Raw genomic sequence first — 26,908 nt, forward strand, 5'->3', positions numbered from 1 at the left:
AAAACTGAATTCATTATTCATATTTCAGTAGTTAGGTTATTTTTGGCTCACTACTTCTCGTTATTGTTTCAATCGTAATATATATGCAGCCTTAACTTAACTACTAAAAGAGAGCCTCTACTTTATGTATACATATATACTTACTAGGCAAAGTATTTGATGAGGTTTTCAACGAGGGTCTCATTGATGAGATTCACAATTTAATTGCTTAAATTCCCCTACTTTTTTTTTTTGCCAAATTGCAATGAGGTACCGGTTATTTGGTACGATTGATAATTAACCTTTTTATTTTAAAATAAATAAATAAAAAAGAAGTAATAAGAATAAAATAACAAAATATAAATAGAAGACACTAGTATTAATGATCACTAATATTATTATCTCACTGAAATAGAAATAATTTATATATTTATTAATATTATACATATTGTAGTGTATACTAAAAAAGTAAAAAAGATGGAAGAAAGAGAGTTTATATTATATATGTATGAAAGAGAAGAGTATTCCTTATTGTGTATATTGTCTCTGATTAAGCCTCCTATTTATATTTGTATAAGTTTAACTTTTTCAAGTTTTGGAAAGATGGCACTATCTATCATTAACTATTTGTACCATCCAAGTAAATTTAATTGGAGGAATGGTTGGTGGTCATCCATATTGTAACACTCCCCCTTGGATGACCATCAAGGATTGTGCCTCGTTAAAACTTTACTAAAGAAATACTCAATAGAAAAAACTTTAGTGAAGGAAAAAGAGTACAAAATCTTTTGTGATAGGGGATGCCTCATTAAAAACCTTGTCAAGAAAATCTCAATGAAAAAAACCTGACCAAGGAAAAAAGAGTACAGACTCCCCCTCTTGTCGACATCATTTAACATCTCGAAATCAGCGCATCCCAATCTGATGTACCAATTTTTCAAAGGAGGATTTTGAGAGTGACTTTGTAAATAAATCTGCCAGATTATCACTTGAACGGATCTGTTGGTCATCAATTGTCCCTTAATTTTGAAGATCATGAGTGAAGAAAAATTTGAGAGAAATATGCTTTGTTCTATCACCTTTGATGTATCCACCCTTAAATTGAGCGATGCATGCTGTATTATCTTCAAACAGGACAGTTGGGGCTATCTTATGATCAATCAGTCTACATGATGACAGAATATATTAGATCAAACTCCTGAGCCAAAAATAATCGCGACTTGCTTCATGTATTACTAGTATTTCAGCATGATTAGAGGAGGTTGTTGCTATCGTCTGTTTTGTGGACTTCCATGATATAGTTGTACCACCATATATGAACAAGCATCCTGTTTGAGATATCCCTTTGTGTGGATCAGACAAGTATCCTGCATCTGCATAGCCAACTAGTTGTGACTTTGATCCATAGGGATAAAACAATCCCATATCAACCGTTCCATAAAGATATCGAGAAATTTGTTTGATTTCATTCCAATGTCTTCTGGATGGAAATGAACTATACCTTACTAGTAAATTCACCGCAAATGATATATCAAATCGTGTGTTATTAGCAAGATACATTAGCGCTCCAATGACACTAAGATATGGTACTTCAGGACCAATGATATCTTCATTTTCTTGCTTAGGACGGAATTGATCCATTTTCACATCCAAAGATCTTACGATCATTGGGGTACTTAATGGATGTGACTTATCCATATAAAATCTCTTCAAGATATTTTCTGTGTATGTTGTTTGATGAATAAAGATCCCATTTTTGTATGCTCGATCTGCAGGACGAGACAAAATTTAGTCTTTCCAAGATCTTTCATCTCAAACTCTTCTTTTAGAGTTTTTATAATTATTGGAATCTCTTTAGGAGTTCCAATGATATTTAAATCATCAACGTACACAGCAATTATAATGAATCCAGATGCAGATTTCTTTATGAAAATACATGGGCAGATATCATCATTCTTAAATCCATTTTTGGCCAGATACTCGGTAAAGACGATTATACCACATTCGTCCAAATTGCTTTAAACCATATAAGGATCTTTGCAATTTGACTGAGTATAACCCCTGTGAATATTCATTGGTTGATTTAGATATCTTTAATCCTTCAGGGACTTTCATATAGATATCACGATCTACTGATCCGTATAAGTAGATTGTTACCACATCCATTAAATACATATACAATTTATGATATGCAGATAAATTGACCAAATAACGTAATGTTATTGCATCCACTACAGGGGAATATGTTTCTTCATAGTCTATACCGGGCCTTTGTGAAAAACTTTGTGCCACAAGTCGAGCTTTGTAGCGTACAACTTCATTTTTTTCATTTCGTTTTCTCACAAATACCCATATGTATCCAACAAATTTTACATCTTCTGGTGTACGGATTACAGGTCCAAAGACTTCATGTTTTGCAAGTAAGTCTAGCTCAGCCTTCATAGCTTCTTCCCATTTTGGCCAATCATTCCTGTGTCGACATTCTTCGACTGTTCTTGAATCAAGATCCTTACTTTCATTCATGATATTTAATGCCACATTATATGCAAATATTTCATCGACAATTGTCTTATTTTGATCCATTTCTCTCCTGTAAAGGCATAATTTATCAAGATCTCATCATTTTCAGAAATTTCAGATACCTGAATGTCTTATGGCATTAAAACTATATCAAAATTTTGGACAACTGCATGTGTCTTTACTATGTCTTTTTCAACAGGAATAGTATTTACCTCTTTTTTTTTTTAGGATTTTTGTCTTTGGAACCGACAGGTCTACCATGCTTCTTGTGTGAATTTGTTTCAGTGGCACTTGTCCAACTGGGACATCAATTCGAATTGGGATATTTTCTGCTGGTATATTAGATTTGGTTATCCTCTTTGTATCAGAAAATGCATCAAGCAATTCATTTTCTATTCTTTGCAAATGTATAATTTTTGAGCTTCTAGTTTACATTGCCTTGATCGAGGATCTAAATGCATCAAGGATGATGCATTCCAACTAAGTTCCCTTTTAGGAAGCTTATTCTCTCCCCTAATGTTGGAAATTTTAATTCATCAAAATAACAATCTACAAATCGGAACTTAAATACATCTCCAGTTTGTATCTCAAGATACATCACTATAAAGGTAGAATCATATCCAACATATATTCTCAATTTTCTTTGGGGTCCCATTTTGGTGCGAGAAGGTGGCGCAATGGGAACATATATTGCACACCCGAATATTCTTAAATGAGAAACATTTGGCTGCTGGCCAAAAGCTAATTGTATAGAGAGAACTATGGTAACTTGTTGGCCTCAAACGAATTAGTGCTGCTGCATGCAAAATGTAACACTCTACCACACAGAGCTTTACACCTAGAATGTAAAACAGAGGTGGCGAGACGCTACAACCTCTAAAAGTAAAAATATATGTATATAACAAGGATAATATATCTGGGAGTCTTGAAAGAAAACGGTACGACGAAAACAAAATCGAAGGTATAATGCTCACAAGAAACAGAAAGATAGAAAACTTATACAGAAAACCACAAAACAGATATATGAAAAAAAGTAGAGTTCTAATTAATAGTTATATAATCAAGATCTAGACTCGACCTGCGAAATAAAGGTCGGCTAGAATATATATAGGTAAATATAAATTATGTTTCTCCAAGTCAACATCTAATAGGAACAAAACATAATATATACAAGATGGAGAATCTAGACACATATATAAACATAAACCAAATATAAACACCGGTGAAATTTCCCTCGTTTCTCCTCCTCTAGACATGGGGTATCTTAGTTACATAGACATATAATACAGACAAAGAAAACACAGATATAATGCATATATAGAAGGTAGAACATATAGCAATTAGACATAGTAAATCAAATAGGCAAATCCAAGTAAGGCAAACTCAAACAAAACAAACAAATGCATATGATATATGCCTGCCCTATGGCTAATGAGCTCATTTATCGGTTATATAGCCAAACTCGACATGTCCAGTAACTAATCCAGACACTGTCTCTCCGTTACCCATTAATACCATTAGAGGGAATACGTGTCCTGTTACCATTAGAGGGATTATGTGCCCTCTCACCATTAGAGGGATTATATGCCCTATCACCATTAGAGGGATTATGTGCCCTCTCACCATTAGAGGGATTATGTGCCCTGTCACTCTTACAACCAGAGAGAAAACACAGACATACTCATCATCAATCATCCACAATCATGAATCGTTTATCATATTCATTCAATTTTATAATTCAAACTCAGTTTTTATCATTCTTCTTTCTCATCTCTTTCCCGGAGCAAGTGGACAATGCCACTGCCTCTTACCCGGGGTCACATGTCTCATTCATTTACATATTCCTCAAGTTAACTTCAAAATCGTTTTCGAATTTAAACTTTTTTCAAAAGGCAAAGGAAAATTATTTATTAGTTAAACCCCTCGACAAAGTCTCTAAACTTTAGGGGAACGACAACCAATCTCATTTCAAAACTAAATCTTTTAAACTCAAACATAATTCATTATTTTCTTAAATAAATCAAAATCAAATAAAATAATTATTTCAATCCAAATTAACTAAAATAAAACTTCTCAAAATTCTTCTAAAAATTTCGATAGCACCTTCCTTAAAACTCAAACTTCTACCACCCTTCAAAGGTTCCAACCATCAAACCAAACACCCCTCAATCATTCAAATCATTCCTAGTATCAAATAATTTCAAAATTAAAAGAATTTTAATATTAAATCTTTTTGCAAAACCAACTAACTCCAATAACAAACCGTTTATAAAATCGAATCATACATCTCTCAACCAATCCATTCAATTCAATTTCACAAACTCACCATCAATTCTCAACACATCAACAATCATGTTTATTTTACTTTATACTCATCAAAGTCACAATCCAACACATACAAATTCTTTTATTCTTTATACAGACATCGTATACCATATACATAATCCATCAATAACTCATTCAATCCATTCCTATCTTATCTAGCCTAAGTTTTTACATTACATTATATTTTATCTACGAAAAACTAAAACCATACCTTGGCCGATTCCTCTCTAATGCTCGGAACACCCTAATTATCCACCGTTCCTCAAGCTCCAAAGCTCCAACTCCTCACCAATTGAATTTCTAGCTCCTAGGATTCAATTCCAAACTTCCAATATCCACAATGTAACTCCAATTTAACAAGATACACAATCTAATTCATACAATATCACAATAATCAACATTGAGCTCACTAAATTACTAATTCACAAGGGTTAGGATTTTCTTACCAGTACCCATGAGTCAAATAGATAAAATATGGTGATTATCCACCGCTAGAGTACCCCTAAACCATAAAAATCATAAAATCTCTCAATACTAAAATCCAAAATCATAATTTGAAGAGGGATAACTGGGTGAGAAAATGTGATTCTCTTACCAAATTATTTAATGAATTTTTGTAGAGAATTTTGAGACGAACACGTGGCCACTGACGGCTCGTCAATCGGAACTCCGGATTAAAAGTTACGTGGAATTAAATCTTTGGCAAGGGTTTGGTGTTATAACTTGGGTTCTCCTCCTTCTCTTCAGCTTTCAGCGTGCCTCTCATCAAGAAATGAGGAAGATGAGCTGAGTTCCCTCTTTTATATGTTGGGCCATAGGCTTGGTTCAATCGGTTTAGCCTGTTCAGCCCAATCTTGGGTCAAATTCTTTAAAATTAGTGTCAAAATTTATGTTTTAATTATCTCTACCTCATTTAACTATAAAATTTAACTTTATAGTTTTTAAATAATAATTTATTTATTAGATACTTATTTATTAATTTCACGGGTCTTGCACAAAATAGCATGCCCTCAAGCCAAGGTTGAGAGATTTGTTCTCATAAGTAAAGGTCTAGCAATTAATTTGAGGCGTTTAATAAGTGATTCTTCTAATCCATTTTGTATGTGAACATGAGCTACTGGATGTTCAACGCTTATTCCATTAGCCATACAATAAGCATCAAATGCTTGGAAAGTAAATTCACCAGCATTATCAAGACGAAATGCTTTGATTGAATTTTCTGGAAACTGTGTTTTTAATCGAATAATTTGAGCAAGTAATCTCGCAAACGCCAAGTTGCGAGAAGACAATAAGCACACATGTAACCATCTCGAAGATGTGTCTATTAGGATCATAAAATATCTAAAAGATCCACATGGTGGATGAATAAGTCCACATATATCGCCTTGAATTTTTTCTAGGAATTCGGGGGACTTAAATCCAATCTTTACTGGTGATGACCTTAAAATTAACTTTCCCTGAGAACATGCAACACAACAAAATTAACTAGATTTAAGAATTTTCTGGTTCTTTAGTGAATGTCCATGGGAGTTTTCAATAATTCTCCACATCATGGTTGTTCTCGGATGACCAAATCGACCATGCCAAGTTATGAATTCATTTGGGCTAGTAAACTTCTGGTTTACAATAGCATGTGATTCAATTGCACTAATCTTGTTATAATATAACCCAGATGAGAGTGAACATAACTTTTCTAATATAACTTTTTTATTTGAATCATGAATTGTGATACAAAAGTACTCATAATTTTCCTCATTCATTGTTTCAATATGATATTCATTTCGGCGAATATCTTTGAAACTCAATAAGTTCCTTAGAGCCAATAATAGTATTAATATATTCTTCTTTTGGCACAAGATGAATAAAGTATATATTACTTTTGAGAATAGTATGCGAACTTGCACTATTTGCAAGGTAAACATCTTCACTATATGTCTTTTTGCCATTTTCTTCAAAGACAAATAATCATAAAATGAGTAAACTATTTGCGCAGTAAAATTATTTTCTTGATTGAAAATATTTTTCTAAAAAGTATAGTATATACTAAAAATTTTATTATTATTATTATCTTGGCACATTCAGTAATTTTGAAATTCATAAATATTTTATTAAACATTATACTTGAAATTCAGATGCATAGAAAATAAAACTTAACAATAAGTTTCTTACATTATTTATTTACATGAATACTTAACAATCTCACATATTAAACTATTCCATCATTGATCAAATGACCAATATTTTCTTAAGAATTTTCAAAAAAATCAGATACATCATAATGAGTGGTGTAATTTTCAACATCATTTGAAACAAAATTCGACTCCTTTCCTTTGTCGTCCTTTTTCAAAGATGCTTGATAAAGATCGACTAGGTGCCTTGGGGTACGACAGGTACGCGACCAATGGCCCTTTCCACCACAACGAAAATATTTATCCTCTGTTGATTTATTTTGCCACTACAAGAATATGGCCGATTAGTTACCACAATAAGAGTCGTAAAATCATCGCTAATCTAACGCAAAATATAATTTGTGACAGATTAGCTACCGCCTAGCAACTAATGCTTTCCTTGCTAATTACAAGTCGTAGATCAGTGAGGCAAACACAATAGTCGCTAATTCATTAGAAAAATTTTTAGCTATTGAATAGATAGTCGCAAATCCATCACTAAAGTTAAAGCTAATTCCATAGAAGAAATAGATTAAACGGTAGTCACTAATTAGCAACAAAATCTACTGCAGCAGTGTCATCGCTAAATGCAAGCTAACTTCGTAGACGAAATAGAATGCTTAGTTGACGCTAATTAGCGAGGAATTTTTTCGAACCTAACTCGTCGCAAGTTGTCCGCTAATATGATCGCAAATCTGTCACATTTTGTAGCAAATCTATAGCCAATCTTTGAAAATCCTTAATCAAATTTGTATGAATGTTGTCGCTAAACCAAAGCTATTCGAAATGAGAAAGTAGAGTTATGAAATAGTTGCTAATTTGCTAAGAAATAATATGTAGTCAATTAGTTGCAATACTATCCCAAAATGTCATCGCAAATTCCTTTTAAACTAGTAACAAATCTATAGGTATCTCACAAATATTTTAGTCGCAATAGAGTTTTTAATTTGTCACCATCGTCAACAGCGAGTATGTCGCTAATTTTTCTAGAATATCGGTTAAGATTCCAATTTTATCGCTATACTAAAATAAACATCATATTATTTTTTTTATTTTAGTGATTGAACTAAGATTATAATGCATACAAATAAAATTAGTTCATCAAAATTATACATGTCTAAAAAAAATCAAACCCAACATATTTATTAAAATAAAAGTCTAATGTAACAACTCCAACACAAGCACTTCACAAATAAAATACCAAAACAAGCTAAATCTAACAATATCAGTAACTTTAAAATTCAATTCAAGTAATTATTTATCAACTAAGCAAACTACCAATAAAAGTAAGCTAACTTCTATAAAACCTGAAAATGCATCAAATTGCCCAATCAATTATCTATCAAACAAATAAACTACCTAAATAAGCTAAGCCTAACAAAATGCATTAACATAAGCCACCTAATCAATATTATTGCCGGTAAAATCACTCTAATGGTCCTTTTCTTGAGAGAATCCTAGAATCTTAGAAAGGAGAGACAGTAGATTACTCTGTATAGCTTCATTTACAACACTAGGCAACATTGCATTTATAGCATTAGGCAATGCTTCTTTAATAGCTTCAGTGATGTCCGCTTGTGAAACTGGTTTGACTGTAGAAACACCTGTATCTTCTGGTAATGGCACATTTCTATGATCATGAATATCAATATCTAGATTGCGGCCTAACCCATGAACTTGTCCTTTCTTATTGGTTCCTGCAACTTCTGTCCACACGTCATGATCAACTTCAGGTTGATCTAATAAATCTTCTCCATATTTTTGTGATATTTCCTCGTCATATAAGTCCTACAACAAAAAAATAAGGACATATTATTAAGAAAACTGGAAGTAAATTATATTACAAAATTAAAGACACTTACAATAATTTCCTTGGATACTTCAGAAACATATTCTCCACTTTTTTTCTTATGAACATCATCATATACTTCAAGGAAAGATACACGACGCTTCAACTTAGCTTCCTGTAATAACATTTATTAGAATAGTATCATAAATCATTTGAGATAGCCAATATTTTTTTTTATACCTTTCTTCTCTTGTGTTCGCCAAAAGCCCAAAACTGATAGGCCCTGCAGTGTGTAGTTTATGAGCAGGTGTAGCAGCCCTATTTTTTTGACTAGCCACAGACTTGTTTTTCCACTTTGAATCTAACCAGTGATCAACTAAGCCATTCCAAACATCAACTTTCATTGCTTTAGATCCATAACCCTTAATGTCAGCAATACTAGTTGAGTTTGCCTCCTTAAAAGCTCTTTTCCTTGCTCTTTTCAAAATATCACGATAGCGGTCAAGCATTGTCCTATTCCAAACAATTTTTGCCATAGCCTTATCATAATTTGATGCAAATTCATGTTTTTCCTAAATTTAAGCATTCGAAAGACTTAGTAACTACTCAATCCAATTATATATTAAAATCGTATTGAAGCAATATCATAATCACTTACCAGGAAACCTTTAAACAACTCGTTCTTCATGTTTGGACAATATTGAGTATGACACATTCCTACTGCTATTAGCTGTATCCCCTGCCTTTGGCTTAAATCGTGGGTGTCCACACATTGTGCAGGCTCCATAACTAGTCTTGTCACTTGTTTCTTTATAATATAGCATGCAGTGATTAAGACAAGCATCAATTTTATCATATCATAATCCCAATTCTTGAATCATTGTCTTTGACCGGTAGAAATCTTCTGGCAACTTCTCTGATTCTGGAAGCATGCTCTTGATTATGGCAATCATTCGATTATAACAGCTCTCACTCATGTTGAATTCTGACTTCAAGTTAACTAGCTGGGTTACAGCTGACAATATTGTATGCTTGGTGTAGCCATCCCACAAAGGTTCGTCAGCAACTCCTCAGTAACTTATAAAACTTCGACGCAGATGGATTTGGATCCTCTTCTAAACCTTCCACTACGTTTAAGTTATCACCTGCAGCATCAATAACCATGTCTATATATGGATTTGTATTCTCCTCTTCATGTTCTTGAGTAACATTTCTTGCGTCCTGTTCAACCCATCTTTCCTCACCATGAGCAGTCCAGTTTATATAACCCTCCATAAACCCATGATCACACAAATGCTTTTCAACCCAAAATATTTCATCCGTAAGTCTGTTATTACATTTTGTACATGGACAAAGAATGCGACCTAAACTATCAATGACTGTCGGGTTTCTTTCTACAAAATCTATGAATTCCACAACACCTTTCTTAAATTTTTCGCTTAGATGACCAGTGTAATCTTGTCTTCGTGACATCCAACTTCTATTGGGCGCCATGATTATATGGACTAAGGTTTCATTTTAGTTGTAATACCAATGTTTAACATGCATATAAATGGACATAGTCTCGTATATAATTTTTTTTCTAAATTTTATTAATATATTTTTATTCATAATCACACTAAATAACCCCTTTCTACAAGTTATAAAGTAACAAACATAATATATTCAATTTGAAAATAAAGATATAAATCATAAAAAGATAATATATAAAGCTTGAAGAAAATAATCATAAACAATTTGAAGCATTAGAAAAATAAAAAAACAATTGGGTATCATTAATCTCATGTCAAGAACTTCAAGTCACGAGGTTAAAAAGTATGAAAATATACCGGATTCAATAAAAAGATATCAATAACTAATTATATCTTTTAATACAATAAGAACTCAAGAGATTGACAAAACTACCATTACAGTAAGAAAATAGGAACTTAAAATTCATGACAATATGAAGCAAGACAGCAAAAAACTCAAGTTCAATCACTAACAAATTCTATTAGCAATAAACAAATTTAAGTAATCATTTTAGAACAGCAACAAGTTAAAGATTTTTAGTAACAAATTTCAACCACACATTCAACTTTCAACAATAAATCCAACTTTCAACAACAAAATCAAAGTGCATTCAAGTTCAATCAGTAACAAATTCTTTCAGCAATTAACAAATTTAAGTGATCATTTTAGATAAGCAAAAAATTTAAGGTTCCAGCAACAAATTTCAACCACACATTCAACTTTCAGCAACAAATTTCAGCCACACATTCAACTTTCAACAACAAAATCAAAGTGCATTCAAGTTCAATCAGTAACAAATTCTTTTAGCAATAAACAAATTTAAGTGACCATTTCAGATAAGCAAAAAATTTAAGGTTCCAACATCAAATTTCAACCACACATTCAACTCTAAGCTAGGGGTGGCAATGGGTAGGGTAGGGTAGGGTTTGGATCCAACCCTAACCCTACCCGTAGGTTGAGATTTTTATATAAACTCAACCCTACTCTACCCGCGGGTTGAGAATATCCCAACCCTAACCCTACCAGCTCTTAACCCGTGGGTAGGGTCGGGTACAACATTATTATATAACTTGATGATAATTTAAAATAGAACTGATTTTTATGTAAAAAAATATTAAATTATTAATTAATAATTTTCTTTTAGTGATTAAGAATCTTTTTGTATTTAGTGAGAGGTCTTTGATTCAACATCCACTTAAAATATATTTTTATATAAATATATAACATAAACATATATAGAGTGCGGGTTGGTCGGGTAGGGTTGAGACTCAGCCCGCACCCTACCCGACCCGCACGAGAATCCTACCCGCACCCTACCCTACCCGCTGCGGATCGGGTTGACAACCCTACCCGACCGAGTGGGCTCGGGTTGGGTACTCGCGGATAGGATATATATTGCTACCCCTACTCTCAGCAACAAATTCATCTTTCAACAACAAAATCAAAGTGCATTCAAGTTCAATCAGTAACAAATTCTTTCTGCAATGAACAAATTTAAGTGGTCATTTCAGAACAACAACAAGTAAAAGGTTCCAGTAACAAATTTCTCATCCACACATTCAACTTTCAACAATAAATCCAACTTTGAATAATAAAATCAAAGTGCATTCAAGTTCAATCAATAACAAATTCTTTCAGCAATGAACAAATTTAAGTGATCATTCTAGATAAGTAAAAAATTCAAGGTTCCAGTAACAAATTTCAGCCACACATTCAACTTTCAGCAACAAATTCAACTTTCAACAACAAAATTAAAGTGCTTTCAAGTTCAATCAGTAACAAATTGTTTCAGCAATTAACAAATTTAAGTGACAATTTCAGATAAGCAAAAAATTCAAGGTTCCAACATCAAATTTCGACCACACATTCAACTCTCAGCTAGGGGTGGCAATGGGTAGGATATGGTAGGGTTTGGATCCAACCATAACCCTACCCGCGGGTTGAGATTTTTATATAAACTCAACCCTACTCTACCCGTGGGTTGAGAATATCCCAACCCTAACCCTACCAGCTCTTAACCCGCGGGTAGGGTCGGGTACAACATTATTATATAACTTGATGATAATTTAAAATAGAACTGATTTTTATGTAAAAAAATATTAAATTATCAATTAATGATTTTCTTTTAGTGATTAAGAATCTTTTTGTATTTAGTGAGAGGTCTTTGATCAAACATCCACTTAAAACATATTTTTATGTAAATATATAACATAAACATATATAGAGTGCGGGTTGGTCGGGTAGGGTTGAGACTCAACCCGCACCCTACCCTACCCGCTGCGGATCGGGTTGGCAACCCTACCCGACCGAGTGGGCTCGGGTTGGGTACTCGCGGATAGGATATTGTTAGGATTTGGTTGAATTAGTCCCACATTGCTTAGGATAGTAAATGGAGTGGGTGGCCTAGGCTATAAATATGAGGCTAAGTTCTACATATTTTTTGCACCAGTCGAAAACACTTAAAGCTTGTATCTGACTTTTCTTTTTCTCTATACTCTTTGATTAGAAAGTGTTGTGAGGTGTAGTTAAATATTTGCTTTGAGAGTGTGGGTGTACTGGGGTGCCGGTGTTAGAGAGAAAGAAGTCTATGTGTTGTAACAATTTTCATATAGTGATATTCTTTGGTTGTCATTTGACAACGGCCGTGGTTTTTTTCTCCAGTAATTGGAGTTTTCCACGTTAAATTCTTGTGTTGTGATTGTGTCTATTTTATTTCTCTAGAAAAAGTATTTTCTCAAGGGGAAATGGTGTATTATTCCCAACATGTGGTATCAGAGCTTCGGTTCGGTAGGATTTATTCTTAGTATGCTCTGTGATTGCAGCCTAGTTTGACCTTCCATATCAGAAAAGAATTTTATCCTGTGACTTGAGGTTGATCTTTGGTTGCTGTTGTTGTTGCTGGAAGGCAGTGTGACACTGTGAGAGTGCAATTTGGAAAGGTTCTGGCTAAGGAAAGACTTGGTATTTAAGTGTGTCCATTGTGACCCACCTCTCTTTCCTGGGGACCCTTCCTAGTGCACGGTCTACAGTTGAGTTATACTATTTCAGTATACGGTTGCAACAATGTCAGGATATTCAAGTGCTGTGAAGCTTGAAATAGAGAAATTTGATGGAAGAATCAATTTTGGCTTGTGGTAAATACAAGTCAAGGATGTGTTGATACAATCAGGTTTGCACAAGGCGTTGAAGAAGAAGTATCCTCATGGTATTGTCGCATTGCCATGGATAAGGATAAGTTGTGGCAATCGGGTCCACAATTGCACACGGGCATTGGTTGGCGTTGAGATGCAAGGTGTGTGGCGGAGTTATGTCGATGGCTGAAGAACTTCCAGAAAAAGCCAATTTGGAAGTTGCACCATGAATTTTCAGCAAGGTTTCGATCTGTACCAAGGCGAAATGCTTGGAGTGGTCTAATTCCAAGTGAGTATACTTTCATGGTGGAGTATGATAGTTCTCTGAAGTATGATTGTCGGTATAGACAATGGCAGCAAAGAATTGTCGGTGTTGACTATGGAAGCTGAAGATGTGTGACTATTTCAATCAAGGTGGAGATTGTTAGGATTTGGTTGAATTAGTCCCACATTGCTTAGGATAGCAAATGGAGTGGGTGGCCTAGGCTATAGATATGAGGCTAAGTTCTCCATATTTTTTGCACCAGTCGGAAACACTTAAAGCTTGTATCTGGCTTTTCTTTTCCTTTATACTCTTTGATTAGAAAGTGTTGTGATGTGTAGTTAAATATTTGCTTTGAGAGTGTGGGTGTACTGGGGTGCCGGTATTAGAGAGGAAGAAGTCTATGTGTTGTATCAATTTTCACATAGTGATATTCTTTGGTTGTCATTTGACAACGGCCGTGGTTTTTTTCTCCAATAATTGAGGTTTTCCACATTAAATTCTTGTGTTGTGATTGTGTCTATTTTATTTCTCTGGAAAGGGTATTTTCTCAAGGGAGAATGGTGTATTATTCCCAACAGATATATATTGCTACCCCTACTCTCAGCAACAAATTTATCTTTCAACAACAAAATCAAAGTGCATTCAAGTTCAATCAGTAACAAATTCTTTCTGCAATGAACAAATTTAAGTGATCATTTCAGAACAACAACAAGTAAAAGGTTCCAGTAACAAATTTCTCATCCACACATTCAACTTTCAACAATAAATCCAACTTTGAACAACAAAATCAAAGTGCATTCAAGTTCAATCAATAACAAATTCTTTCAGCAGTGAACAAATTTAAGTGATCATTCCAGATATGCAAAAAATTCAAGGTTCCAGTAACAAATTTCAGCCACACATTCAACTTTCAGCAACAAATTCAACTTTAAACAACAAAATCAAAGTGCTTTCAAGTTCAATCAGTAACAAATTCTTTCAGCAATTAACAAATTTAAGTGACTATTTCAGATAAACAAAAAATTCAAGGTTCTATTAACAAATTTCAGCCATATATTCAACTTTCAGCAACAAATTCATCTTTCGACAACAAAATCAAAGTGCATTCAAGCTCAATCAGTAAAGTGATCATTTCATAACAGAAAGAAAGGGAAAATTAATTGGAACTCACCAAATTGGGTTGTGCAAAGGAACCTGAGGCGAAGCTCAAAGTAAGGAGATGAACGAAGACCAGCTCACCGAGACCTGCTACCTCTGTTGCCGGCAACGACGAGCGTAGGGAAGGCACACTTCTAAGTACGAGAGGATGACGAGTCGGAGTGCGACCCCGGGACCTGCTGCTTCTTCTGCGGTGACGATGATGGGGAATAAGGTGTGCGACTGGGTGCAAGACAGTGATGTTGAAGAAAGCTGGCCAACTGGCTTGACGACCGAAGCAAGAAGATGACAACGAGCGCAGGAAGGCGGTGACTGAGCTTGAGAGAGTGAGGACACAGAGCAACCGAAGATGATAATGGCGTGAGAGAGACGTTGGGGGTTCAGGGTTGGTGGTCATTCAGCTTAGAAGGGGGAGATCTGGGTTGGGACGACATCGTTTCTGCCCCTTTTGTTTTCTAATATTTTTTGGAAAATTAATTTTTATGTTTTTTAAATAATAAATTTAAGATAAAAAATAAAAATTTTGTAAATAATAAATTATTAATAAATAAAAAATAAAAATAAAAAATAAAAATTTTATAAGTTATTTAATTTTTTTAATATATAGAATAATAAAATTTGAATAAATTTAAGTATAATATTAAAATTATTACGTTGTTATTATATGTAACAATCAAGATGAAAAATTTATAAATGTTTGTAAATTTATTTATTTTTTCAATCTTATTTAATTTGAGGCAGATGTAAAAATTTAAATTTAAAAAATCTTTTTTTTCGCATAATTTTCATTGTTATATTTTTTATTTTATATTTAATATCTTAAATCATCATTAATCATTATTCTTTTAAAATTTTTAATTTTTATTTTCATTATTTTTATTCTCCATACATATATCTATCATTATTTTTTCATTAAGTGGAAGAAAGATAGAAAAAGAATATTACATATACTCAGTAGAATAATGAAGAAGACAATAAGGATATAAATTATGTGTAAAATAAAAAAGTAACTGTAAAAAGAAGAAAGAAAAATTAACTGATAATTATATTTTTGACTAATTTTTAAAATGACAGTTATATTATTCAGAGATAATAATAATTATATATGTATAAAGAATAAAAAGAGAAAAAGATAGTGTATAATATGACGAGATGATATAATCAAAATATAAATTAATAATTTTAAAAATTAATAAAATTAAAGATATTTAAGATAAAATTAAAGTAATACATTTTTTATTTATTAGAATTATGGATGAAAATAAAAAAATGCTTTGCATATAAATTTTTAAATTTGCTTCTGGTTAAATAGAATTGAGAAAATAAATAAATTTAATAACATTTATAAGTAACTAATCTTTAAATAATATTAGTAAGTGTTTATATTGATTTAGTTACACATAATAACAACTTTATATTTTTTTAATCTTATTTTTTAATTTAAATTTATTTATTTTATAGATTTTACATGTTAAATAATTTAATATATTTTTATCTTTTTCATAATTTATTTATAATTATTAATATTAAATTTATAATTTTAAAAATAAAAATATAAAATTAATTTCTTAAACTCAATAGAAAAAGCGGCTGAATAGGCACGATAGTGCCGGATGAGCCGCTAATTAAAGTAATGAAGGAATGAGGACTAACGTTTTTCCTCACAAATTAATAACAACATGAAATAAACAAGTAAAGTCTATCAGTTGTTAAGCGGTCACTATTTCCTCACTAAATAAGCTTTTGATTAGTAACTCAATTGCGACAAGTTACTTCTAAAATTTTTTGCGATTGGCTTTGGAGTTGTTATAACTCTTCGACGGATTTTCAACGAGATTAGCGAGTAATTTGCTACAAAATAGGTAGGATATAGCTTCTGCTTTGCGACAAAATTGCAGTTGCCAAGTCGCTCGCTAAATTAAACTTGCGACAATTTAGCGACAAATGTATTTCGCCCGCTAATCAGCGACTTGAAATCAGCGAACGAAGTATGTCAGTTGTTAAACGGTCGCAAATTTCTCATTACTTAGGTCCTAGGCGCTCAATATCCATATTTCCACTTTAGCGACCAATTAGCAAGGAACACTTCCTTAGCTAAATGATTTATCTGTTACGACGAGTTAGCAACGAATATTTTCTATCGCTACCCTAATTTTGAATTTTACAATATTATGCAACAAATTAGCAAGAAACTAGTTGCTCGCTAAAAATAAAAAATTTGGTGACAAATTAGCTACAAAATTGTTCATCACAAAATACATTTCAAGTCTTTGTGACGAATTAGCTAGGAATATTGTTTCTCACTAAGTACCCTTTTCACACAAAATTTATTTAGCGACGAAATAGTGTGTGAATTGTTTCTCGCTAATTATATATCAAACACTTGCGACAGAATAGTGATAATAATATCACTCGCTACTTTACTTTTATTTGATTGAATCCTTAAGTGACTGATTTGCTAGAACATTGTCACTCGCTAATTAATTTGTGACAAATTAATGAGGAAATTTTTCTCGCTCTTTTTTTAGCTACAAAAGTCAATTTGCGAGAAACAGACTTACTCATAAATCTCTCGCTAATCAGTGGCTTTTCTCAAGCTCGGATATTTTGTGACCACTCATTGTTTTTGTCAGTAATGTGTCACTAATTCCTCGCAAGTTAGTGACGGATTAGTGACAAAAAATATTTATCGCAAAAAAATCGTTGCTAATTTGTCAAATTCTTGTAGTGCGCCCATTGTTTCTTTCTTTATCCCACTTCTGGTGAGATCATTTCTTGTGAACATAATTTTTCTTCCTTCAATAATTTTTCTTGTTGCCAAAACCTTGCCATTTACCTCTTCTGTAGTTATGATTTGCCGCATTTGCTTCAGAAAATGGGGCGACACCAGCTGGGCGCGCGTCATGATTTTTTAAGAGCAACTCATTGTTGCGTTCAGCAACAAGAAGGCAAGAAATTAGTTTAGAATATATTTTAAATCCTTTTTCTCGATACTGCTGCTACATGAGCACATTCAAGGCATGGAAAGTCAAGAAAGTTTTCTCTAACATATCATTATCAGTTATCTTTTTCCCACATAATTTTATTTGTGAGGTGATTTGAAACATTGCTGAATTATATTCATTTATGGATTTAAAATCTTGTAGAGGCAAATGCGTCCATTCATATCGTGCTCTATAAAATATCACCATCTTTTGATGATTATACATTTCTTCAATGTCTTTTCATAGATTTACAGGATCTTTTAATGTGAGATATTCATTTTTCAATCCTTCGTCAAGATGACGACGAAGGAAGATCATGACTTTGGCTTTATCCTTCTGGGATGCATTATTTTCAGCTTTAATGGTATCTCCAAGATCTATTGAATCAAGATGGATTTCAGCATCTAGTATCCATGATAAATAGTTGTTTTCAGATATATCAAGAGCATTAAATTCAAGATGAGAGAGTTTCGACATAATGAAAATTTGTTATTTGAGTCTTCCTAAAATTTGATCGGAATCTCGTGCTGATAACGTATTGTAATAAATAAATAAGGAAGAGGTAATAAAAATGAAATATCAAAATGTAAATAGAAGACACTAATATTAATATTCACCAATACTATTATCTCATTGTAATAGAAGTAATTCATATATTTATTAATATTATATATATTGTAGCATATACTCAGAAAGATAGAAGAAAGAGAGTTTATATTATATATGTATGAAAGAGAAGAGTATTTTTTATTATATATATTGCTCCGATTAAGCCTCCTATTTATATTTGTATAAGTTAACTTTTTCAAGTTTTAGAAAGCCATATAGCAATCATCTTCTCTTAGTGCCAGAGGCTCTTCACAACTTCTTCAATGGTATTGATATTTTCATCTTCGCATTTTATTGTGCAGTGCCATCTTCGATACTATGGCACTGTATTCTATCATTCGACTAAATTTTTTTATTAAAATATTATTAGAGTTGTTAATAGTTGAGAGTTAAATTAGTAATAGCTAGTAGTTAATAGATGGATATTTATGAGATTAGTTAATAATATTTTTATAAATATAATGATTTTTGTATTATATAACAACAATTTTAACACAATAATTTTACATATAATATTATCTTCTTATTCTGCTATTATCCAAAAAATTTAACATGGTATCAGAGCCATGATATCTTCCTTAAAGAAGACAAGCCATTAGTTTTTCGGTGAAAAATCAACATATTTCTTCTTCAAACGCAAATAATTAGTTTCCATTGTCTTCTTTCTCTCTAATGGTAGAATCATCTTCTAACATAGCACAAGATCTCACTAGCCCTTTCTAATTTCTATATTCATCCTAATGAAAATTTAACCTCTGTCCTTGTCACTCCTATCCTTACTGGCAGTAACTATCACCCTTGGTGTCGATCCTTTTCTACGGCCATCATCTTCAAAAATAAATATGGCTTTATTCTTTCTCTTCTAAACTGATGATCCTCTGTTTCTAATATGGGAATGTTGTAATAACCTGGTGTTGTCTTCTCTATTTTATTCCCTCTCTCCCTCTATTACCCAAAATTATGGTTGTTGAGAGCTGAAACCCGCCTTCACACGCCTTTCAAAGTTTGTTGTCACTGTTATTTCTTCTTCTTTTTCTCTTCTTCTTCTTTTCTCTTCTCTTCTTCTTTGTCCCTTTCTCCTTCTTCCTCGGTCAAGAACCACCTCCTATCCACATCTTTTCTCCCTCTCTTTATCTATCTGTTTACCTGGCTCTACTGGCCACTCTGCGCCGTCGCGGCGTATCCGATGTCCCATTTCTTCTCTCTTCTTTTTCTTCCTGCTCCTTCCTGGTTCTCTCAAACACAGAATCAGAACAGTAGCCTTATTCATCCTTTCCGTCATGATGAGAATTGTCGGCCCGCAACACACACCTCTTCCTTCTTCTTCTGTGTCTCGCACCACATGTCTCTTCCTCTATGTTATCGCATTGCACACCTCTTCCTCAACCATCTCATCAAAACTTATTCAAATTAGAAATTATTGGCATCTTTCATCCACCAACTTGTGGGAACATATTAAAATATTATTAGAGTTGTTAGTAGTTAGAAGTTAAATTAGTAATGGCTAGTAGTTAGTAGATAGATATTTATGAGAGTAGTTAGTAATATTCCTATAAATATAATAATTTTTATATCATATAACAACAACTTTAACACAACAATTTTACATATAATATTATTTTTTTTATTCTACTCTTTTCTTAGAAATTTAACACTCTTTCATACTAAAAAAATCATTTTCTTTTTCTGTTACTTAAATTATCAATATATTAATTGTTTAAGTTGCTTATTGATAATTTAAGGAAGAGAGAGAAAAAATGATAACTTTTGTTATTTATTATTTGTTAGAATTAATTCATAATTTATTTACAAAATATTTAAAAAAAGTTTTTTTTTCTTTGTAATTTACTGTTTGTTAAAATATATTAAAACCAATTAATATTATTAGAATTATTTAACATATTTAGATATTTGTTATAAAATATTATATTTTTATTATTTTAATTTTTTCAACACTTATAAATATTCTTTATATATTTTTTATACAATATACACAAAAATCTTTTTTCTGCTATTCTTTTTTATCTTTCTAACACCGTTTAGTATGAGATCACAACTTGGAATATAATGAATAATGTTAATTGACTATACGAAATTAAATCAAATATGCTTGACAACTTGTCTTGACAAGGGAAAAAGGAGAGGATAAATGGCGCAACTCTGATGTGAGAGTAGGGTTTAGAAAAGTAGAAAAAACAAAGATGATTAATTTCTTGATTAAAGTTTTTTTTTGTTTGTTTAAATAGATATTCGTTTGAATAATTAAAAGGTTATTATAGTCACAAAAAAAAAAGGTTATTATACTACATAACCGGCTACCTCATTGAAACTTGGCAAAATAGAATATGGGAATATATGAGCAAATAAACTGCCAACCTCATCAATGACATCTCTTTTTAAAACCTCATTGAATAATTTGCTTTCTAATAATTAAGCTAAACTTGTTTGCGTCCTGCTGCACATACATGATGACACACCTTAGTCAACTCACCATGTATGGCAGAAGATTACCGCATGCATATTGATAACTTAATTAAATGAATTTGCATCGTGATTTTTGCCGTCCTTTTTTTACCCTTAAACAATGATTATTATATTTTGGATGTAGATTTATGTAGGTATTTCATCATACGACAAGTAAATTTATTCATACGACAATGATTATATATATATATATATATATATATATATATATATATAGTTTAAGATATGTATTTAAATTGCAGTGATGTCGCATGTATAAATATTTTTGCCAATTGAATTTAACCAAATTAAAAAGAGTTGGAAAAGATACTGAAATTAAAGTCGAGCACATGAATAATATAGATAAAAAAACACACATAAAAATATAGGATTAGATTTAGTTAAAAACATGAACAGTTCACTTAGCATTTTTATTTAAATTGACAGTGAAAATAATGGTATGACAAGCATTTCATTAAATTAGTTGGTGTGAGAGTACTCTACAAACAGACAAATCTAAATAAAATAATCAATAATTATAATTTTTTATTATGTCACATGTTTATTTTTACTTTCTTTTATTCTTTTAAGATGTGGCATATATTTTTTATTTTATTAACATTCTGTTAAAATATTTTATAAATTAAAAAGATTTGCTAGATATGATGATAGATATAATAAACTGATAGAAGATAATCATGTGTATATATTACAGCAGTATATAGTAGAATAAATTAAAAAAAAAAATTACACAAATTTTATTTTTTTTTTTCTTTTTTTTTTTTTACTACCCAAAATTTAGTACATTCCATGAGATCACATACTCACAGGCCTACATGTAGTCTACAAAGCAAATCATATATTACTTTGTATGTAGTTATTAATGTTAGGAAAGAGAGATTAGAATTATTTCTCATAATCGTAAAACATAACTATGTAAAATCAGGACAGCTATCCTAAGTTAGTGTACACATCTCCACAATACTATAATGTTTGATGGAGAAATCTTGCATAATATCTCATCAAACTTCATGTTGATCTAATATGGATATAATTGTGCATTGTAAGCCCATAGAGAGGACATTGTGGTCCAATCTAAAGCACAGTTAAAAAATTAATACATAATAATTGATGTTAATAAATTTAAAAAATATCTAAATTAATTAGTAAAAAGAATTTTGTTTAATAAAGTTAAATTTTAGTTAACATTTAAAATTATTCTATATCTAAAAGAAGAAAACAAAATTAAATTAAATAAAAAAATACAAAATATCTAAAAATTTTAAAAAAATTTTAATTAGAATATAAAATATTTATCGTCCTAACTAATTTAATGTTTATTATTGTTAAACATATGTAATAATAAATAAAATGATAAATTAATAAAAATGCTAGTTGCACGTTTAGCCCAAAAAAATGTAGTGGCATATCCCAAATTCAATGGATTAAACTTCCAAACACAAACACAAACACGCTTAGCTTGCATCAAACGTACTCTTACATGTGTTTTGTAATTTAGTGTTGATGCTTGCTGATATTCTGATCTGATCTTAGTTCCTGCCATTTCACACGTAGCTTCAGTTACCTACATTGGACCAAAACTTTTGGCAGGAGGTTAGGCAACATGCATGAAAATTAAGGAACTTAAAAGTATACACCAAAACTCAATTGCTGCCGTCATAAGAAGAAAGCGTCCAAAATAAATAAATAAATAAAGACAACTAAAAGCCGGATAAAGCACACTACTTGCCGCCTTGTATTATTGCTTTAGTTTTTATGAGATGGATCAAGAAAAATGTGAACCAATGCATATGATTTCATCAACCTTGAATCATATATATAACTGAACCACCTCTGTTCTAGGTCTCGTATATGTTAACAATGAGGGAAGTGAGAGGTGGTAGTTGGAAATACAGTGGTGCTAGTGTAAAAAGTTCTGCCACAGTGGCAATTGTGGTGCTGTTATGGTGGCATGGAGTGGCACAAGTGAAGTCACAAAGGATTCCAGCTCTGTTTATTTTTGGAGATTCATTGGTTGAAGTTGGCAATAATAACTTCCTCAGGACCCTTTCAAGGGCTAATTTCTATCCCTACGGCATTGACTATTCCAAGGGCCCAACTGGACGTTTCTCTAATGGCAGATCTTTAATTGACTTCCTTGGTAATAATTATAACTCCTTTAAAATTAGAATGTTAGTAGAGTCAGAAAGCAAGAGCTTAATCATTTTTTTTAACAAACTGTTTTTGCAGCGAATTTGTTGGGTGTTCCTTCTCCTCCACCCTTTGCAGATCCTACCACAACTGGTCGTGCAATAATTAATGGAGTCAATTTTGCATCAGCTAATGGTGGCATTCTTGAAGAGTCAGGCAGACACTATGTCTGTAATTTAATTATTTACAAACTTAACTGTTATAACCATTTTGAGCTCTTAATTTAATTTGGTAATGCAGGGTGAGCGGTATAGCTTAAGCCAGCAAGTACTGAACTTCCAGACCACATTAAATCAGCTTAGAACAATGATGGATGCAGACACATTAAGACAGTATTTAGCTAAGTCTATTGTAATTGTAGTCACGGGAAACAATGACTATATCAATAACTACCTCCTTCCTGGCTTATATGGCTCTAGCTCTAATTACACTACTCAACAGTTTGGTAATCTTCTCGTTAATTCCCATATTCGAAATATGCTGGTAATTATCTCATTATAACATTGTTGTATTAATTAATTAGTTGTGTATTCAAAGAATTATTTCAACTATTGCTTTAATAATGTGTGGATATGTTCTGCATTAGGCTTTATATAGCTTAGGACTAAGGAAGTTCTTCTTAGCGGGAGTTGGACCACTTGGTTGCACTCCTAACCAACGAGCTCGCGGTTTAGCCCCGTTGGGAAGGTGCTTAGACATTGTTAATCAAATGGTTGGAACCTTCAACCAAGGGCTAAGATCAATGGTGGATCAGCTGAATAGAAACCGTCCTGATTCCATGTTTGTGTATGGTAACACTTACGGCATCTTTGGGGACATGTTAAATAACCCTGCAGCTTATTGTAAGCTACACTTTAATATCTTTGTCAAACAATATTTCATTGATGGTAATGAAGTCAAACTAATCGGATGATTGGAATGTTCATTTTTGTAGCCTTTAGTGTCATTGACAGAGCTTGTTGTGGACTTGGAATGTATCAAGGCCAAATAACATGTCTCCCTTTTTTAGCTCCATGTGTGTCAAGAAACCAGTATCTATATTGGGATGCCTTCAATCCATCACAATCTGCAGTGTATGTCTATGCTTGGAGAGTTGTGAATGGTCCTGTTAATGATGCTTATCCTATTAATCTGCAACAAATGGCTCAACTTTAGTTCTCTGGACAAGTGGACAACTACTCCCTACTTTTATTATTATCTATGGAAAATAAAAAAATGTACCGTTATCTAAGTAAATGATATATTTTATAGTACTGATGTTTATAAATTATTCTTAAGCCTTTATTATTTTCCAATTTTATATGGAATATTTTAGGAATAGGAATGAATAAATGAGTACTCTAATAAGAATATTTTGAATCATAGAATAGTGATTTTAAAATTAGAAAAATGTTCTAATGGTAAAATGTTTTAAAATGTAAGACTTAAATAGAGAAATATATTAAAAATTTAAAATATTTAAATAAATTCAAAATAACTAAAGCTACCAATAAAGATTATACTTTAAATTTTTTTTTGTTATATTATATAATCACTTGAAAAGTTTTTTTTTTCTGAACACATGAAAAGATTTTTTTTTGTCACACTGCATAGGAGTACAAATACCATTGTACTTCAACATGAAAGACTAAATATTTTTAATTTCAGAGCAAATGCCACATGAATTACATTACAGCTCATTGAGACATAGACCTAATTAAATCAAAATACTCAATGTATTACCTTTTTTTTAATTGAATAAAACTTGATGCAATTTTTATAATGGTTTATGATTTTATATTTCTTGGATTAAACCTTTGTTTTTGGCATCATAAAGTGGGAAAGGGCCGAAGGAGGCCCAAATTAGCTAGATAAAATGAAGTAATAAGTCCATGTTCAGACCATATGGTTGACCAAACGAAAAAAAGAGAGAAACCCTAGGAAGAAATGAGAATGGCGAATTTGAAATACCTGAGTAGGAGAGCGTTGCTTGGGTGGAGTTGGAAGGTAGAAGGAAGCAGTTATCGGCTTTATTCGAAGGCAAGCACTGCCTCTGCTGCTACGACAGATGACCGCGGTGAAGGTGAGGATGCTGCTCCCACTTCGGGGATCTGTAGGCCGCTCTCGGAGATACTGAAGGAGCTTAATAAGAAAGTCCCCGATTCTCTCGTCAAAACCCGTGTTGAGTCCGACGGATTTGCCATCCGATACATTCCCTGGTGCGTCTCTCTCTGTCTCTCTCTGTAGCTCATATGCATAGCTGATATATATTCTTCTTGTGTTTTGCAGGCACACTGTCAACCGCATTTTAAACTTACACGCTCCAGGTACCCACCTATCTATTTATTTCCCCTTTTGCTTTTGAGTTTTTCTAAGGTTTTCTGATTTTTCATTTGTGATAGAGTGGTCTGGTGAAGTTCGCAACATCTCCTACTCCGCCGACGCCAAGTCTGTCTCTGTTGTCTACCGCATTACCCTCTATGGCACTGATGCTGAGGTACCAACTTCATCATGCATTCAATCATATTAGCCGCTATTAGATTATGTTACCACTTGTATGTAATTTTCATTGCTACTCAATTCATCACTATCACTATGTTCCCTTTTTTAAATGTGCAAGTGCAATTAAAGACTCACTTTAACTAGGTTATGAATTGGGGAAACGAATCAACTATTTTGATAATGCCACTCTTTCTACAAATTCATACAAACATACAATGCAAAAAATTCATGTGAGAAGTGACATTATAAAAAATGGGAGTACTTATCATTTTCCTATGAAGTGCTCTGTGTTCTTGTGTTTGGACCTAAATTGTGTTATGAAAAGGAAGCGATTATCTGAAAAAATATTTTTTTTTTTTTGGTCTTTTTGTTGAAATTATTTTCTGTTGGGAGTAATGAGAATTTCTGTTTTGATTTTTTCGCTGAAATTATAGTGTTATATGCTATGGTCTTTTTGCTGAAATTATAATGTTCTATGTATGGTGATCCTGTTTTGATTTTGTTTTTTCCTTCTTCAATCCTGGTTTCTATAGATATTTAGAGAATCAACTGGTACTGCTTCAATAGATGACACAAGTTATGGAGATCCTGTACAGAAGGCAGAAGCAATGGCTTTTCGTAGAGCTTGTGCACGCTTTGGCCTAGGACTCCATCTTTATCATGAAGATGTATCATGATCAGCTGCTTTTGCTATTCAGGTTTAGTGTCTTGCTAATTGTCATTTTGTTATGTTTATATGCGATTAGATATATAGATCCGTTTGTGCTAGAAGGAAGCATTTTGTTATTTAGTGACCTACTAAGCTGCTGTAGAGGGAATTGATATCCTGCTTGAATTATGATGTAAAACTTCACAATAGTTTATTAATGGATGACATGTTGTACTATGAAATAGCAAAAGATCACTAAATTTGTCAGGATGTCATATGTTTTCACTATCACAATGACAAAAACAAAACTGAGTAGAAAAACACAGGTCATTGAGTTAGGTTTCTGTGATCATGGTAACTCTAACTTAAGAAAAACTGCTTTTTAGGTTGTGTTTGATAGAAAAATGTGGTAACTATTATTATCCATTTTTCATATACACGAGCGTTCCTATAAAAAATTTAAGAAAAAAAAAAACCAAATTGATTTTTAAAGAAACTTAGATTGGATACTTTAATCTTCAACAAGTTTTTATCATCTAATATACATATTAAAAATTTGATTGGAAACAATAGAGATTAATTTGTGTGACAAAAATAATTTTCTAAGATTTCTAAAAAATAAAAATTTGGAAACCAAGTGTCTAATTTAAATTCTCTTGATAAT

At 32.2% G+C, this 26,908-nt stretch overlaps 3 protein-coding genes and 1 pseudogene across 3 annotated transcripts; 2 read left to right on the forward strand and 2 right to left on the reverse strand.

Annotated features, from left to right (window-relative positions):
• Nucleotides 1-8,423: 8,423 nt before the first annotated feature.
• LOC148569897 (uncharacterized) lies at nucleotides 8,424-8,968 on the reverse strand. The gene is made up of 2 exons (XM_088506710.1): nucleotides 8,855-8,968; nucleotides 8,424-8,780 (listed from the first exon to the last, which is right to left on the reverse strand). The coding sequence occupies exons 1-2, from the start codon at nucleotides 8,966-8,968 to the stop codon at nucleotides 8,424-8,426; spliced, it is 471 nt and encodes a 156-aa protein (XP_088362836.1).
• Nucleotides 8,969-9,449: 481 nt separating this feature from the next.
• Nucleotides 9,450-15,244, reverse strand: LOC148569898 (uncharacterized; annotated as a pseudogene).
• Nucleotides 15,245-22,668: 7,424 nt separating this feature from the next.
• Nucleotides 22,669-24,377, forward strand: LOC107634204 (GDSL esterase/lipase At1g71250-like). The gene is made up of 5 exons (XM_016337776.3): nucleotides 22,669-23,064; nucleotides 23,154-23,281; nucleotides 23,355-23,597; nucleotides 23,701-23,956; nucleotides 24,049-24,377. Exons 1-5 carry the CDS (start codon nucleotides 22,776-22,778, stop codon nucleotides 24,267-24,269), a joined length of 1,137 nt encoding a protein of 378 aa, XP_016193262.1. The 5' UTR covers nucleotides 22,669-22,775; the 3' UTR covers nucleotides 24,270-24,377.
• Nucleotides 24,378-24,987: 610 nt separating this feature from the next.
• RAD52-1 (cobalt ion binding protein) lies at nucleotides 24,988-26,514 on the forward strand. Its single transcript, XM_016337777.3, has 4 exons — nucleotides 24,988-25,312; nucleotides 25,383-25,420; nucleotides 25,496-25,590; nucleotides 26,129-26,514. Exons 1-4 carry the CDS (start codon nucleotides 25,041-25,043, stop codon nucleotides 26,270-26,272), a joined length of 549 nt encoding a protein of 182 aa, XP_016193263.1. The 5' UTR covers nucleotides 24,988-25,040; the 3' UTR covers nucleotides 26,273-26,514.
• Nucleotides 26,515-26,908: the final 394 nt, after the last annotated feature.

The sequence above is a fragment of the Arachis ipaensis genome, chromosome B3 (genome assembly GCF_059453495.1).
Source record: "Arachis ipaensis isolate K30076 ecotype BB chromosome B3, ASM5945349v1, whole genome shotgun sequence".
Taxonomy (NCBI): domain Eukaryota; kingdom Viridiplantae; phylum Streptophyta; class Magnoliopsida; order Fabales; family Fabaceae; genus Arachis; species Arachis ipaensis.